At 63.6% G+C, this 14155-nt stretch overlaps 2 protein-coding genes across 2 annotated transcripts in view; both read right to left on the bottom strand.

Annotated features, from left to right (window-relative positions):
* Window positions 1-458, bottom strand: part of AHCYL2 (adenosylhomocysteinase like 2) — a 77651-nt gene extending 77193 nt beyond the window's left edge. Inside the window, exon 1 of the mRNA XM_083840730.1 lies at window positions 13-458. Within this exon, the coding sequence (XP_083696856.1) occupies window positions 13-393 (381 nt within the window). The 5' untranslated portion in view covers window positions 394-458. The remainder of the gene's footprint in view (window positions 1-12) is intronic.
* Window positions 459-6101: 5643 nt separating this feature from the next.
* SMO (smoothened, frizzled class receptor) lies at window positions 6102-12536 on the bottom strand. Its single transcript, XM_083840659.1, is given in 13 exon segments — window positions 6102-7614; window positions 7730-7864; window positions 7960-8108; window positions 8397-8582; window positions 8688-8796; window positions 9011-9103; window positions 9178-9301; window positions 9390-9609; window positions 9696-9868; window positions 9969-10178; window positions 10311-10516; window positions 12156-12309; window positions 12312-12536. Coding segments are annotated over 13 exon segments (2538 nt in total). The 5' UTR covers window positions 12522-12536; the 3' UTR covers window positions 6102-7045.
* Window positions 12537-14155: the final 1619 nt, after the last annotated feature.

The raw sequence follows: 14155 nt of genomic DNA, 5'->3' as shown, positions 1-14155 counted from the left end.
CCCCCCCGGTACCTTCTTAACGGTGCGCGGCGCCTCGGTGACGGTGCCGTCGGGGCTGACGAGCGCCTCGGCCGCGCCGCCGCCGCCGTTGTTGTCGCCGCCGCCGCCGCCGTGGTGGTGCCGGTGCTGGGGGAGCAGCGGGTCGCTGCGCTTCATGGCCGAGGCCTGAGGCACCCTGGCGGCGGCGGCGGCGGCGGCGGGCGGCGGCGGGGGGGGGGGGCAGCCGCCGCCGCCGGGGGGGGGCCGCTCGGCCGCCGGGGCCGCCTCACGCTCGGTAACGGGCACCGGGCACGACGGGGGGGCCGCGGCGGGGCACGACGGCCCCGCTGCCTTGTCCATGGGGCCGCCCAGCTCCTTCAGCTCCACGGCGGGGGCCGCCACCTGCACCGACATCGCTGCCGCTGCCGCTGCCGCCGCCGCCGCCGCCGCCTCCTCCGGTTCCCTCAGGGACCGCCCGGCCCGCCCCGGCCCGCCCCCGTCGCCGCCGCCGCCCGCGGGGCACGCTGGGAGTTGTAGTCCCGCCTCCCGTTGCCACGCCCCGCCCGCGGCCGCGCGGGGACTACGAGTCCCGGCGGGCAGCGCGCCGCGCCTCGGCGGGGAGTCATGGGAGATGTAGTCCTGAGGAGGAAGAGGAGGAGGAGGAAGGGGGGAGGAAGGGGGGGGGGGGTTGTGCGCCTCACAGGGCTGAGGCGCGGAATGGCGGCGCTGGGGAGACGAGGCCGGGCACCCCCGAGCCGTTCTAGGCCTCTTGCACTGCCCCAAAATTCCCTTTTATTTCGTGGTTTTGAATTATTCAATTTCTGCCTGGTTGTTTTTAGCGGTTTCGAAGAATTTTGAAGAATTTCCCGCACTGCAGCCCTGCCTCCCGCTCCGTGGCCCCCCCCCTCACCGCGGGGAGGCTCCCCACGGGCCGTCCACGCTCCCGCGAGGCCATGTCTCCAAGCTTTGGCCTGCCCTGGGCTGGCCCCAGCGCGTCCCAGTCCATACTGGGACACGGCCTGGGCAAACTGGGGGGAGCCCGGCAGGAGCTGCAGGGCCCGGAGCGAGGAGAGGCTGCGGGAGCCGGGGCTGCTCGGCCTGGGGAGGGGGCGGCTCCTGGGGGCTCCCCCGCATCCGTCCTGCTGCCCCCAGCACCGCCGTGGCTCTCGTAACCTTCCCCGGAGCGCTGCGGATCCTTCCAGCAGCACCACGAGGCTTCCGTGCCTTCTTCAAACCATCCTCTTCACCTCCTGGGCCACCTCAAGGCACCAACCCCCCCCAGCACCAGGTCCGAGCCCCTCTCCCGGGCCTGCGGCTCCACCACCGGCAAAGCCCCGCGGAGCGGGAGCTGAGGTGCGCTGGCAGAGCGGCGCCCGAGGGCCAGGACACTCGCTGTTCTGCCAGGTTCCCCGAGCCCACAGATCCCCCGCTTTGTGGGGGAGCGTTTGTGCAAAGCAGCAAACGAAAGCCGGGTAACAATCTGCGGCTTTCTACGCCCGGTTCTTCGGGAAAGCTCCTCGTAGGGAAGTGAAACTCGAACTCGTCCTTGGCTTTTTTATTGCTGTCGTTATTGGGATTAACGCGGGATATCTCTGGGCACAGGACTGCTGATATTGTTGATGTCGCAGGTGACCGCATCACTGGGTATTTGAAAGCCCTAGCCATACAATCTCATCCTTACACGCTGCATGCTCCGGAGGCACAGGAGTCAGAGGTGCAGCCCGTCTACTGACGGATAAATGTCCTTTAATTAGCTCCTTCTACGAGGTTTCTCATTTTTCCCATTCTTCAACCCCCCCCCCCAACTTGCTCTTGCATTCAAACTCTGCTTTTTGATTTTTTTTTTCCTCTTCCCCTCCTATTTTGTACCGTTCTGCCATTGCTTTTGTCCACGCACACACGAGGACTGACACAGCAGCAGGCACAGGGGAGCGGGGGCTCCAGCAGCATGCACTGCCCTGGCACAAACGTGGAGGTTTAGGCACTGCCATCCCCTTTGCTGCGTGGTGGGGGTGGCTGGGGGAGCCGTGCCTCTTCTGGTACAGCCTGGCAGCACGACGGTTTCGTTTTTAAGCTATTTCCTTTCCCTAAAGCCCGTACGATCTCCCTGAAGTCCATACGATTTCCATTCTGTGCTCTTCGATGTCAACGTATTCATCGCTCAGCCTCTCGCCAAGGATCTTTGGGGCTGTGCAAGCACCGGGCAAAGCCCAACGTTGCCCTCCCGGTGGAGGAGCAGGAGCTGCGTTGGCTGGAGGTGAAAGGACCCCGTGGTTCTCGGGCCGTGATCAGGCAGGAGAGGCGCGGAGCAGGCTGGAAGAAAGCCACCAAGTCCCGCAAGCTCGCGTGGAGTTTCAGGACCCACCAGAACAGAAATGCCAAGGTTAGGCCGGCGCAGGGCAAAGCAACCTGCAGGATCTCGACGAAGCCAAAAGAAGAATTTCACGCTTTGAGGGGAAGAACCCGGTCAGCAGCCGGTGAAGCACGAGCACGACACGCCGCGTTGGTAAAAAGTCACCGGGGACGGGAGGAAAAACGGTTTCATTACGTGCCCGGGTGGCAGCTGGACTGGAAAACGCTCAGGGGAGAGGCGAGGGCCGTAAGGCATTTAATGGGCTCGGGAAGCAACGCGGAGAGGACGACGGGAGGAGCGTGAGGGGGGCGAAGTTAAAGAAACACACGGCTTTGTGCGTGGAAAGCGCCCGGAAAAGTCCCGTCTTCGCTGAAATAACCCCATTTTCCTGCTAAAGTGAAATCAGCATCGGTCTCACAGCACGTTCCTGCCCCTCTGTCGGAGCAGAAAGCTCAGTCTCGGGCAGCTTTCGGCCTCAGAACGGGCCTTTGAAAACAAAACTCTTTGCAAACTGCTGGGGGAGGGATTTGGGGTGGCAGCAGATGGAAATCCCTCCCCGGCGCTGCCTGTTCCGCGCAGCCGCCAGCCGGCTCCGTGTGAAGCCCTGGATCCGGCAGCATCCCGGCCCCGAGCAGCACGGGAGGGGGGCTTATGCCGGCCTGGGGGGCCAAAATCCCCCCCGGTGCTGCCGATGGCTCCGCCGGCGAGAGAACGCCCGATGCGGGGGCACCGGGCACGCAGCTCGGCACCACCAGCACCCAGCCGCGCATCGCTTGCCCCGCTTGCCTTTTGGAGCGCGGCCTCATCCTGGGGGTGCCAGGTTGCTGGCAAAGCCACAGAGTAATCTCAGCATGGCCCAGCGCTAATTAGTAGCCACTAATTGGGCACTTCATCGCACCGGGGCGTGCGCTGGGGATGCCCGCAGAGGGAGCAGGTTATACCCCGGTTTGCCAGCGCTCCGGCCGCATGGCACCAGGCCGTGCTGGAGGATTTATCCGGGAAAACAGCGGATATCGGGGAGGAAGGGAGAGGCCGGCGGGTAGGGAGGGTTCTGCCGCTCAAACAATCGGGGCTCTGTGAGCGTGGGGCAGAGCGGTGCTGCGTGCGAGCTGTGCCGGGTACGAGGACACGGGACAGGCACCGGTGCTGGACCCCATGCCGGGGAACGCGGCCCCCAAAAGGCGAGGGTTTCCCCGGGCTGTGGCCACGTGTAGGTCTGCACGGCTGACAGCCGGGCTCGGGAACTGCTTCTCTTACAAGCGCTGACCACAAACGACATTAGATGGAATAGCACGGTCGTTTCATCCTGCTCCCTCGCTCAGCTCATCCCCAGCGCACGGTAAAAGAGGGAAGGGCAGAGGAAAAGCCCAGGCAGACGCCGAGCTTTGATCCTGCACAAACGAACAAAACCTGGGGTTTCTCCTCCACTACCTTGGCTGCAAAATTAAACGTGGCCAAGCCCTTCGGCTCAGGAATTGCCCCGCCACCCGTGATCCTCCATCCCCGTGCCAAACTGCTGGCGCCTGCACAGGAGGCAGAGCTGGGCCCCCACTGACCACTCCACGGGCTGGATGTGCCCATCCCCGTGACATTTGGTCCTAAAAGCAGCGGCCACGTGGGTGCTGGCCTTTGAGACGGAGCCCGGCAGCAGGGCTGCTTGGCACAGAGCCGATGCCGGCCACCATTAACCGGGAGGGCAAAGGCTCCTCCACGACCGCAACGCCGCGAGCATCGCCCCGTGCCACTGCGAAGGCTGATCCCTCGCACAGGAGGAAAAAGGGGGAAAAATTCCATTTACGTGGAAGCTTTTCAACTCCCCGGGACTTCCCGCTGTAAGCCGACAAGACAGCGGTCGTCTTGCCGGGATGCATTTCATAGCAGACGTCAATAGGAGCCCGCAGCGTTCGTTAGCTCTCCTAATTGCAGCTCCTGCTCTACAGATTTAAGATGATTCAGCCTACTCCTGCCTAATGGCATGCGGACATTCGATACGAGCAATCCGATTGTACCGCGGCTATTGATTTGTTCTGGCAACGTCTCCGGGACCGGCCTGCGCTATCGCAGCTTTCGTTCATTTAATTAAGGCAAAGGCAGCCGGAGAGCGCCGACACTTGTCCCCGGGGGCGGGCGGCCGCGTGCGTTCGGGGCAAATATTATCCAGGCGCCTTGAAGCCGCCCTGCCTCGCCCGAGCACTTTAACCTCAGGTTTACCTCCGGTGCCTCCCAAACCCACGTGAACGCAGCGCAGACGTTTTTGGGGGGGCTCCATCCCCGTCTCTTCTTCCAAATGTGGCTGCAGCCCCGATGCCACGCGGGTGATGCCTTCTCCCGGGGACACGGGCAAGTCGTGGCTCTCCCTGTGCCCGGCCTCGCAAAGTCTCCGCAGCCTCGACCAGGAGGACGCCCGACAGACACACGGAGAGGAAACGGCTTGAAATAACAGGAACTGGCAGATATTAAAGCTTTTTCACAACGGGAGGGCAGGCGGGAGGAAGGGCTCTTTGCTCCTGCGTAAGGTGAAGCAGAGCCTGAGCCACTTCCCTGCACGGAAGGGGAAAGGATCACAAAGAAACGCGGTCACTCGAGCTCTTCCCTGCCCCTCCGAGGATGTCACCGAGGGGGGATTTGTCCTCCCAGCCTTTCCAACCTGTGCCTCTCCCCTTGCAGCACCCCTGGCCCAGCCCCGATGCGAGGGGCGCTTTGGGCACGTGGACGCTGCTCCTGCCGGAACGGGTCAGCGATGGAGACCCCTGCGGGAAGCCCAGGAGAGGGGAGGAAATCGGTGCAAATCCCCCCGGTTTGGGGCTGTCTTGAGCCCCGCACGAGGATGACGCGGCGTGTCCCAGGATAAATGTTTTGCCTTCACTACAGAAACGAGTCTTTCTGCCTGCGTGCCACATGAGGGGGGGGTTTGGTCTGCTGCATGGGGGATGTGTTGGGGTCAGCCCCAACACGTTTAGCTTTTGGTTAGCTTGACATCTCACTTAGGAACGGTTGATTGAATGCTATTTTCTTTTAAGAAAGAAGCCTACAGAAAGAAATCCCTCAAAATGAACGTTTCGTTTAGCCCCAGACAAACCAGCCCTACCCTGGCTGGTTTGCACACCCCAGCCCCACAACGGCTGCGGAGAGAGCTCGGCCCATGCCACTCACCAAATACCATCAGGAAAATGCAACTCCACCCCAAATTTAAGACAGGACCAGGGGTCAGGGTAACCCATAACCCTGAACCCGACAGTGTGTGGGCTCCCTCCTGAGCCAGATAAAAAAGGGACGCTTCCCAAAAGCAGCGTCTGTCCCCAAACACAGACCTGTCCCTCCTGTCGCTGCGGGACCCCGCGCCGGTCGGAGCACCCAAGCAGCACCCCAAAGGGACCACCCAGCCCGTGGGTTTGGGGATATTTAAACCCATAGTGCCATCTGCTGGCAAGGGGCCCCCCAAACCCCCCACTTTGCTGCTGGGGGACCTGCTCAGCATCCCCAAAACAGCTCCTGGAGCACCCGTGGCCGGTCACAGCCGTCGGGGACGAAAGGGCCGGGATGGGGGCTTCAGAGCAGCTCCCCTTGCGGCTAAGGAGCACCCACAGAACCCAGAGAGTTTCACAGCCTTCCCCATTTCTACCATTTTCACCCCATTAACACAGGGGCACTCCCCGTGGAAGCTTCACGGCACAGCTGGCGCCATCCTGGAGCCCTTTAGGGGAAAGGAAAAACCCCACGGCGCTTCCCCGCACTCGATACCCCCCCCAAAAAAAAAGCCCAGGCAATGGAAACTTGGCAAATTTAATACTGATACAGGAGGGTTTTGCTTTACACAGCAAAAATTAACCCGTGGAGGTCACCAGGATAGCGAGAAAGCCAGGAGCCTACCAGGATTTAATAAACACTCAAGACATTTACAGGGCTAACGGGCGGATACAAAGCACCAGCGAGGACGGGGCGTCCTCCTACGTCGGGATCGCTGTAATCAGGTCTTGTTCTTTTTTTTAAAAAAAAAAATACTAAAAAAAAAAAAAAAGCTTGGCTCGGAGGTTGCTGCACCCAGAGAGAGGCGACCCCGGGAGCTGGAAGGCACTTTGGGACCCCTGCAGAACCACGGGCGTACCCCGAAAAAACGTGAGCACCGCGGGGACGCGGCCGCAGCGCCCGAGCGGCCGCCACGTCCCGGTGTGTTATACAGAGTAAAAAAAAATAGTCGTAGTAAAAAAAAAATCCCTATTGGCACCACACGAGTGTGTATAAGCTCTACGTACCATCTAGCCGGGGGGCGGTGGGGGCAGAGGGCGAGCGGGGGGCATCAGCGGGGTCCCGGCACCCCGGGACGCGGGAGGAAGCTCCCCAAAATCTACCCTAACCTACCTAGGACCGCTGCCCCGGGGGGGCCGCCCGCTCCTGCCCCCAGCGGGTGCGCAGGCAGCGTCCCCAAATCCCCGCAGGACCTGCGGGGGGAGGGTGTCGCCCCACCAGCGGCACCCCGTTTCTCTTCTCCCGGCGATGCCGAACCCCTTTCTGCCGCCGTCCCGTTGGGCTGGGACGTGCGTCGAGTCCAGCCGGGTGGCACGGGGACAGACACCACCGTCCCCGAGGAAAAGCCACCCGCAGCCACGCTCGGGACCGGCCCCGGTGCGACGGGGCGGGCTGCGGCGTCCCCTCGAGGCTGTCCTGATGCGGACACCATCGTCCCCACGAGCCCCTCGCAGCGTCCTGCCAGGCTCAGAAGTCCGAGTCGGCGTCCAGCAGCTCCGCGTCCACCAGGTTGGTCCGAGAGTGGATGGGGGCCAAGCCGGCGCGTCGGCCCCAAGTCCTCGTCCCCCCGCCGTTGGGCAGGGCCTCGGGGGGCCAGCGGGGACCCCCGTTGTGCCGCCAGCCCCCGCCGCTGGGGCCGGGGCTCTCGTCCTCCGGGGACCCGCTCTCGGGGCAGAAGGGGTTGCTGATGAGGTGGGGGACGATGGCTCTGCGGCTGCGCCCGTCCCACGGCCCCCCGGCGACGCTGCCTTCGGGCCGGCCGCCTGTGAGCCCCGGGAGGACGGCGGGGACGAAGGCGTCCCCCCCACAGCGGCGGGGCACGGCCACCAGGCAGGGCTGGAGGGGCAGCCGGGGCAGGCGAGGCACGGCGCTGCTGGAGGCCGGGGGGTCCGCGGAGCCCCCAGCGCAACGCTCGGGGCCCGGGCACACCTCGTCCTTCTTCTTCTTCCTCCGCTTCTTCTTGCGGCTGCGCTTCTGCAGCTCCGGGGAGACGTCGGCCTCCACCACCCAGAGGTTGGCCCTCTCCTCCGGCGGCACTGCGGGACGGACACGGGGCCGCTGAGAGCGGCCGCATCCTGCCCCGCGCCCCCCCAGCCCCTCGCCAGCCCCGCCGCCCCCCTCATCCCCCAAACGATGCCCCCAGGGACTTGCCAGGCGTCGCCACGGGTGTCACGGAGACGTCCTGGGGCAGGATGGCCCCTCTCCTGGCCACCATCTTGGTGACGTGCTGGGCCCACGCTGAGGACACGTCGGCCGAAGGCTCGTTGATGTCAAACGCTAAACCGGCTGCGGGGACGAGGAAAGGGGGGAGCCACGTCAAGAGGGGGGACAACGGGGACCCCCGCGGAGGTGGCCCCATCCCGCCCCGCCACCGCACGTACCCACGGGGCCGTCGTGCGAGACGGTGTGCATGCTGAAGGACAGCTCCCGGCCCGGGTCGCGCAGCAGCTCCTTGCGCTTGGAGAAGGCTTTGGCGATCATCTTGCTCTTCTTGATCCTCTTGGGCTGGTCGTCGCTCTGCCCCGTCAGCCTGGGGACACGGCGGTCACAGCAGGGACACGGGGTGGCCCCGTCCGGGCACGGCCACGTGGAACGGGGCACGCACAACCCCAGGCATGGCACGTGGGGGCTCAGGGACCCTCCCCATCTGGATGGGGCGCACCAAGGGCTGGGGACAGCGCGGGACGGACGTGCCCTACACCCCCCGCTCCCCTCCCACTACCCACAACTCATTGACCCGGTGGACGAAAGCCTGGGGACAACCTCTGACACCTCGGGACGCCGGACGGGGCGCGGGGTGACATCCCCGGGGTCCCACCTGCACCAGGTGCGCTTCCAGATGAGCAGGGTGGCCTTGGTCCAGACCCAGGTGCTCATGGAGACGCCGGTGCCGAACATGGCGAAGAGGTTGATCTTCTCCACCAGCAGGCTCGGCCGGTTCTTGATCTCGCACTCCGGGATGGGCTTGTTGGTCTGCGTGGCGATGGTCACGTTGGCCTCGCACCTGCACGGGCAGACGTGGGACCGTGAGGATGGGGACAACAACGACGCTGAGCACCCCAAAAGGAGCTATAGAGCACCACGAGCACCCCGTCCCCATCCCACGCACAGGACGTATTCCCGAAAGCTGCGCTCCCACTCGGCCTGGTTGAAGAAGTCGTAGAAGTGGCAGCCAAACGTGATGAAGACGAAGCCGAAGGCCAAGAAGCCGAAGATGCCTGGAAGAGAAGCGGGACGTCCCCGGCTGAGCCGGACCCCAACAGTTCTGGGACAAAGATTCCGCGCCAGGACCGTGCCACCACCAACGCAGCTTTGTCCCTTGGTGCTGAGATACAACCACCTCTGGGCGGGCAGGACAGGTCCGTCTGGGTTCAGGGAACCAAACGTCCCCATTCCCACGTGAATTTCCCCCAGAAACGGTGCCGCCCTTACCCAGCCGCAGCATGGTCTCGTTGATCTTGCTGGCCGCCTTCTCGCTCAGCAGCCCGGGGTGGTTGCTCTTGATGGAGAAGAGCGTCATGACCCCTGCAGCGGAGGGACGCGGCGGTGAGGCTGGGGGGGGGACACTCCTGGTGCCCCCAGCCCCGTCCCGCACCTACCCCGGATGAGGAAATAGCCCCCCACGATGAGGACGAGCCCGATGGGAGCCAGGACGAAGCCGGCGCGGTACCGGTAGTTCTTGTACCCCACGAAGCAGATGCCGCTGACGGAGTCGCCGTCCACCTGGTAGAGACGGGGACCGGGAGGGGGTCAGTAGGATGCGGCCACCACCACCCCCTCGAGCCGGTCCACGGGCTGGCGGCCCCGTTACCTGCGCCACGGCCAGGATGGCCACGGTGAGGACGAAGGGGATGGACCAGGTGATGAGGTGGAAGTAGGAGGTCTTGCCCAGCAGCGGCTGGTAGGTGGTGCCCAGCGCCTTGAAGGAGGTGTGCCAGGCGTAGGTCAGCATGACGAACCAGATGACGCCCGACATCAGCGAGTAGTAGACGATGACGAAGATGATGACGCAGGACAGCGTCTCGTTGGAGCTACGGGGAGGCGAGGCAGGGACGTCAGCCGGGAGGGGACGCGGGGCAGGAACACGCGGCGGGACGGGGACGAAGGCGACACCTACGTGGGCTCCCCCAGGCGCATGGTGCCGTCGGCACGGCACACGATCTCGTCGCGGGCGCCGTCCATGAACTGCGCCAGCCAGCCGATGCTGCCCACGAAGAAGCAGGCGTTGACGTAGAAGAGGATGACGGCGGGGTAGCGGTTGGAGTTCCTCCAGTCGGCGACGAACGTGGCCTGGGCGGGGGGAAAAAGGGACACCTGGGTGGCCGGCCCCCTTTTTGGGGACACCTCCACGCGTCCCCCGCCCCAGCCGTGCAGCGGCGGCGCGGCTCACCAGGGTGAAGAAGGTGCAGAAGATGGTGACGGAGCTGAAGGCGGCGATGTAGACGTGCATCTCGCGGTGCTCCTTCTCGGTGAAGAGCGGGTTCTGGCACTGGATCCCGCAGCCCTCCACGTCCTCGTACCAGCTCTTGGGGTTGTCCGTCCGCACCAGCGGCGCCTCGCACTGCCCCGAGCTGTTGAACTTGATGTTCTGCACCTCGTTCTGCCAGAGGTGGTGGGCGCCATGAGGAAGAGGAGGAGCGGGGGGGGGCACGGCCACCCCGCATCATCCCCCATTCCAGGTCCCGGGGGACCCGGAGGCGTCGCCGCGGTGCCCCCCGCGCCCCCACCGTACCGGGCAGCCCTCGGGGAAGCGGTCGGGCGTGCACTTGAGGAAGTCGGGCCAGCCGCGCTCGCGCTCCACGATGGTGCAGGGCGCGCGGGTGGCCTGGCAGAGGGTCTGGCTGGGCAGCTCCACCTGCCCGTCCTCGCACTTGGGCATGTAGACGGCGCACAGCAGGGGCTGGATGACGTCCCAGCAGCGCGGGGCGTTGCGCAGGCCTGCGGGGACAGCGCCGTCACCCCCCCGGTGCGGGGACGCGGGGTGGGATGGGACGGGATGGGGACGCCGGCGGTGCTGAGCCCCCGGCTGCTCGGCACCCCCGGGCGCCATGCCCCTTCCCGGACCCTGCCGATATTGATCCCCTTCACGTCGCCCCCTCTTATACTGCCCCCACGCCGCTCCCCTTCACGCTGCGCCCAGCCATACCGTTCACCTCCATGCCGTGCCCATCCTGCTCCCCGCTATGCAGCCCCCCCCCCCCACACCCACCCCAATGCCCTGCTGTCCTGCGCCCGTCCCGCTCCCCTCCGCACTGCTCCCCTACACCGTGCCCACCCACTCCCTTGCTATACCGCCCCCATCCCGCTGCGCTGCTCCCCCCACACTGCACCCACCCTGCTCCCCTCTACATTGCACCCCCCCAGCTCCCCCTATACTGCGCCCACCCCGGCCCCGCTATACTGCCCTCCCCGTACTGCACCCCCCCCACACCGCCCCCCTCCGTTCTGCTCCCCCCACACCGCATCCATACCGTTCCCCCCCATACCGCTCCCCCCCCACCGTACGCGTCCCCGATATCCCGTTCCCCTGTGCCCTACCCCCTCCAATAACCTACACCCACAGCGCCCCTGCCTATAGTGCCCCCACGCAGAGCCCCCCTCTTTAGTGCTCCCCTATAATGCCCCCCTCTATAGTGCCCCCCCATAATGCTCCCCTCCATGGTGCCCCCCCACAAGTATAGAGACCCCCCCCTCCCTACAGAGCCCCCCCATAATACTCCTCTCTATAGTGCCCCCCCATAACTTCCCCCTCCCACAGTACTCCCCCCATAACTTCCATGGCACCCCCTCCCCATAGTTTACCCCCCCCATAGTTATTCCCCCCCTATAGCTACCCCCCCAAGAGTTAGTTACCCCCCCCCAAGAGTTAGTTACCCCCCCCAAGAGTTAGTTACCCCCCCCAAGAGTTAGTTACCCCCCCCCAAGAGTTAGTTACCCCCCCCCAAGAGTTAGTTACCCCCCCCCAAGAGTTAGTTACCCCCCCCCAAGAGTTAGTTACCCCCCCCCAAGAGTTAGTTACCCCCCCCCCAAGAGTTAGTTACCCCCCCCCCAAGAGTTAGTTACCCCCCCCCAAGAGTTAGTTACCCCCCCCCAAGAGTTAGTTACCCCCCCCAAGAGTTAGTTACCCCCCCCAAGAGTTAGTTACCCCCCCCCAAGAGTTAGTTACCCCCCCCCAAGAGTTAGTTACCCCCCCCCAAGAGTTAGTTACCCCCCCCAAGAGTTAGTTACCCCCCCCCAGGAGTTAGTTACCCCCCCAAGAGTTAGTTACCCCCCCCAAGAGTTAGTTACCCCCCCCCAAGAGTTAGTTACCCCCCCCCCAAGAGTTAGTTACCCCCCCCCCAAAAGTTAGTTACACCCCCCAAGAGTTAGTTACCCCCCCCCCAGGAGTTAGTTACCCCCCCCAAGAGTTAGTTACCCCCCCCCCAGGAGTTAGTTACCCCCCCCCAAGAGTTAGTTACCCCCCCCCAAGAGTTAGTTACCCCCCCCCCAAAAGTTAGTTACACCCCCCCCGAGAGCTAGTTGCCCCCCCCAAGAGCTAGTTGCCCCCCCCCCCAAAAGTTAGTTGCCCCCCCCGTACCGGACCACAGCAGCAGCTTGCCGTGAGCCTCCTCCTGCGAGGCGGAGTCGGCGGCCAGCAGCGTGGAGGTGGCGGCGTAGGGCAGCGCCGAGCCCAGGCACGCTCCGAACCGGAGCCGCTCGCAGGCCGCGGGGCGCCGGCACCGCTCGGGGGGCCCGAGGCGTTCACCGAGGGCGGCGGCGGCGGGGGGGCGGCGGCGGCGGCGGCCGAGGCAGGGGGGCGGCGGGGGGGGGCCCCCAGCGCTAAGCCCAGCGCCAGCGCCCACAGCCACCCCCCCGCGCCGCCCCCGCCGCCCCGCCGACACGGCCCGGGCCCGGCCGCGGCCCTGCCGCCCCTCCCGGGCCTCCCGGGCCCCGCCGCCGCCATCCCGGCCCGGCCCGGCCCGGCCCGGCCCGGCCCCGCGCGGCGCCCGCCCGAGAGCACGGAGCGAGGGGAGCGGCGGGGGGGGAAAGGGGGGGGGAAAGGGGGCCGGGGGGCGGGAAAGGGGGAGGGGAAACGGGGGGGGGAGGGACGGAGGTGGGGATTTGGGGAGGAAAGTTGGGATTTGGGGAAGGTGGGGCTGGGGGAGAGGAGGGGGGTTTGGGGGGGAAGGGGGGTTTGGGGAGGAAAGGGGGGTTTTGGGGGAAAGTTGGGTTTGGGGAGAAAAGAGGGGTTTTGGGGGAAAGTTGGGTTTGGGGGGGGAAAGCTGGATTTCGGGGGAAAGTTGGGTTTGGAGGAGGATGGGGGATTTGGGGGAGGAAAGGGGGTTTGGGGGGGAAAGTTGGGTTTGGGGGGAAAGGGGGGTTTTCGGGAAAAAGCTGGGTTTGGGGAGAAAAGAGGGGTTTTGGGGGAAAGTTGGGTTTCGGGGGAAAGTTGGGTTTGGAAGATGGGGGATTTGGGGGAGGAAAGGGGGTTTTGGGGAAAAAGTTGGGTTTGGGGGGGAAAGTTGGGATTGGGGAGGAAAAGTTCGGTTTGGGGGAAGGGTTGGGTTCGGGAGAGAACGGGTTTGGGGGAGGAAAGGGGGTTTGGGGGAAAAAAGGGGGGTTTGGGGTGAAGTCACTGCTTTGGGGAGGGGAGGTGGCGTGGAAGGAAAAGTTTTTGTGGTTTTTTTTTTTCAGAGAAAAGTTTGGTGTGGCAAGTTTGTTTTCAGGAAGAAAAGTTCGGAAAGTTGTTTTTCGGGAAGACAAGTTTGTTTTTCGAGACGGGAAGTCGCTTTTTTTCGGGGCGAAAAGTTGTTGGGGAGGGAGCGGGGGGTTGGGGAGGGGCGAGGGTGCTTTTGGGGGAGAAAGGGGGGTTTTGGGGAGAGAAAGGGGGGGTTGGGGGTGAAGGAACTTTTTTGGTGAAGGAACTTTTTTGAGGAAAAAAGTTGGTTTTCGGGGCGTGAAGTTACTTTTCTAAGGAGAAAAGTTGCTTTCTCAGAGAGAAAAGTTGTTTTTTGGGGGGTGAAGTTACTTTTCTGAGGAGAAAAGTTGTTTTTTTGGGGGAGAAAAGTTGGTTTGGGGGGGGTAAAGTTGGTTTTGAGGGGGTGAAGTTACTTTTTTGAGACGAAAAGGTTTTTTTTGGGGGGGGGAAGTTGCTTTTGGGAGGGGAGTTGCTTTTTTTGAGGAGAAAAGTTATTTTTCTGGGAGAGAAAAGTTGTTTTGGGGGGGCTGAAGCTACTTTTTTGAGGAGAAAAGTTGGGTTTTAGGAGCAGAAGTTCCTTTTTTGGGGGGGGAGTTACTTTTTTGAGGAGAAAAGTTGTTTTTCTTGAGAGAAAAGTTATTTGGGGGGGGTGAAGTTACATTTTTGAAGAGAAAAGTTGTTTCTTGGGGGGGTAAACTTAATTTTTTGAGGAGAAAAGTTGCTTTTTGGGGGGGAAGTTGCTTTTTTTGAGGAGAAAAGTTGTTTTTTTGGGGAAGAAAAGTTGTTTGCGGGGGGGAAGTTATTTCTTTGGAGAAAAAAAGCTGGTTTTGGGGGGGAGAAAAGCTGCTTTGGGGGGGCGGAAGTTTTTTGTGGGGAGGACAAATTGAGGGGGGGCAAAA

The sequence above is a fragment of the Anser anser genome (assembly GCF_964211835.1).
Source record: "Anser anser genome assembly, chromosome: 1".
Lineage (NCBI taxonomy): Eukaryota > Metazoa > Chordata > Aves > Anseriformes > Anatidae > Anser > Anser anser.
The sequence above is the reverse complement of the archived record's forward strand: the minus strand, read 5'-3'. Positions and strand labels throughout refer to the sequence as shown.